We start from the raw sequence: 2,704 nt of genomic DNA on the forward strand, positions 1-2,704 counted from the left end.
TTATGAAGGCTTTACCTGGCAGATGTCATGGGGAAGCTGCCCTCCCCCACACCAGCCTTGGTGCACAGCCAAATGCATTAACATCTGGGAAGAGTTTAACTCAAGGACTCAGGGTCCCTTGCTGGCAATGCACTTATATATACCTAACCCAGGAGCCTCCATTCAGAGGCCTCTGCAGGTACTTCTGCCAAGATCTCTTTATCAAGAAGATGGGACAAACTTCAAGACATTTTTCCCCACTCTGACTCAGTACTCAGTACTTTTCCACTTCTAGCACTCCTCTTCCCCCTCTCTTCTATAAAAGGACAGGAGCCTGGTCAGGCTCTCCAGGCAGTGGGCTAGTGCCTCTGACTCTGCTGGTACCTAAGACCCTGACCTGGTGCCAGTCAATGGGTGGGGGGAGGGGAGAAGAGGAGGAACAGAGGGGTCAGTGTTTCCTTCTATTTAGCATCCTGCTTACAAAAGGTTTGACTGTTACTTTCTTTTGGTTTGTTACCTTAGTTGACTAATAAATACCTAGCAGCTTAGCCTTCTCCAGCTCAGCTCAGCTCTTCACACCTGACCATGGATAACCACCCCACCATACCCTGCTACTGCCCTGAAGGTATACCTGCCGCTGTCAGAGGCACCTTCTGCTTCCTTCGTGGCTTCTCCTTGGACTTGGGATCTTGGGGGTTGGTGTTTGAAAGGGAAGGCATTTCTGAAGCCCTGTCTTCAGAGGCCAGCATCTGATTCTGATTTTGATTCTCCTGTTCATGGAAATAACTTGTGATAAAGAACTCCTTAAGCTTCTCCTGGGTGTCCTAAACTATTCACCTGACCAAGAACACCTATATCCAGACAGGCTCTACTCCTTCCTCTCCAGGGAGAAATGGTAACGATGAGACAATAGGTTTTCTCAGCCTTTCCCTCAAAGAGAGTATCTGTCTGACTCATCTTTGTGAGATCCATGTACATTATGCAGTTAACAGTATGCACTTAACAGCTCCAATGACCTCTACTGCAGGAGGATATGTATGGAACAGTATTTTACTGCTGCTTGAGGAGGACAGTTCCTAACTAGATAAAATGACTTGTCCAAGGACACAAACACTATACTTATGAGTGTATAACACCCTTTAACTTGGCACTTTCTTACATTATCTCATTTGGTCCTATCTCAAAAAAGGGATGAAACAATGGAGGCAAAAAAATTTTTTGTACACCAGACACTTCATTTTTCCTTTCCTCAGTGAATCCTCATGACAACCCTAGAAGAGCTCATTTTGTAGATTAAAAAAAAAGTCAATGACTTAACAGTATTTGCTGAAAGTTACATCCATTGTGAAGAGTGAAAACAGGACTAAAACCGGACTCCTCGGCTGCCTTTGGCTTTTCCCACCCTCCTGGGCCTTTCTAAACATTGGTTCTGGACTGAAATTGAGTCTTCACCTCCCTGCTCAGATCATGCCCACCACCCAGCACTCACCTTATACAGCAGAGGTGGATTCAGCATGATGTTGTGGCTGATGTGTGGGAAGTTAACCATGTTTTTATTTCCCTTGGTATCCACAAAAGGGAGTGAAGTAATGCTGGTGTTTGTATCCTATAGAAGGAGAAAGTGGAAAAGTTACAGAAGCCTCAAACAAGAAAATGTCTCTGGGAGTCATTTCCCCCAGCATCCTCCCCACAGCAAGGATGAACATGAACCAAATCTAGGCCTTAATTAATTAATTTTAATTTATCTTTATTGTTGAAAGTATTAAAGATGTCCCTTTCATTTACCTCTTTGACCACCTCCCCCCTGCACCTGCCACCCCCAGGCCTACCGCACTATTGTCTGTGTCCATGGGTAATGCATATAAGTTCTTTGGTTAATCTCTTCCCATCCCCCTCCTTCTCTCTGAGATTCATTTTTAAAGTTCTTAGAGAGAAAATCAGAGTTATCAAGCAGATGGCCTCTGGGTTTGAATTCCTGTAAACAGATCATACTCTATCTAAGCTGCAATTATCTCATCACTACCATGGGGACAACAATGGAACCTACCTCATACTTTCTGTGAGGTAAATAAGGCATTCTATGCAGGACAGTCCATAAGTGTTAGCCATTATTATCATCACTGCAATATCTTACAACCTTAACATGGGAAAGTTCTTCCTGCAAATTTCCCTTGGTACAACATAGTTCCCACTTACTCTATGTTATTGACTTGACCTACTCACTTGGATTCCTCCCCCACCCTGCATTGATTGAGTGACTGATTGATTAGGAAAGAGGTAGTTTGACTATCAATTAATAGAACAGTTAACATCGTGTGGAGATGGGGCATGGTGATGTGGAAAGAATGTACTCATCATGTTGTGCTGAGTTGAACAAAAATGCCTGTTACAAAGTACCTGCCCTCATCCTCTCCTCGAGAAAAGACACTAAGCATCACTTCCTACCTTATGCAATAATCGGGTAATTCTCTGTTTCATGATCTTAGAAGGTATATTCTCAGTTTGAAAACAACAGTTACACTCAATCTGGATCAAGTGAAAGACAATTGGAATAATGCTTCACATGGTTTCATCTTAAGCCACTCAGACATTTATTTTGCTTCATTACAATAAACAAGATACATTTGAAACCAGCTATCCTGACCTCAAAGCTAGGATGGGCTAAGAGGGGCTCAAAAAAATGCTGAATGAATGTCTAAAGGACTGAGTGAGTGAATACTCAGAC

General features: G+C 43.1%; 1 protein-coding gene across 1 annotated transcript in view; it reads right to left on the reverse strand.

The window, feature by feature from the left end:
- The window catches only part of DYRK4 (dual specificity tyrosine-(Y)-phosphorylation regulated kinase 4), a 35,176-nt gene extending 32,727 nt beyond the window's left edge, over positions 1–2,449 (reverse strand). Inside the window, exons 1-3 of the mRNA XM_015572358.1 lie at positions 2,425–2,449; positions 1,469–1,585; positions 611–749 (exon numbers count right to left, since the gene is read on the reverse strand). Coding sequence (XP_015427844.1) covers positions 611–749; positions 1,469–1,528 — 199 coding nt within the window. The 5' untranslated portion in view covers positions 1,529–1,585; positions 2,425–2,449. The remainder of the gene's footprint in view (positions 1–610; positions 750–1,468; positions 1,586–2,424) is intronic.
- Positions 2,450–2,704: the final 255 nt, after the last annotated feature.

Source organism: Myotis davidii, unplaced genomic scaffold, assembly GCF_000327345.1.
Source record: "Myotis davidii unplaced genomic scaffold, ASM32734v1 scaffold1373, whole genome shotgun sequence".
NCBI lineage: Eukaryota > Metazoa > Chordata > Mammalia > Chiroptera > Vespertilionidae > Myotis > Myotis davidii.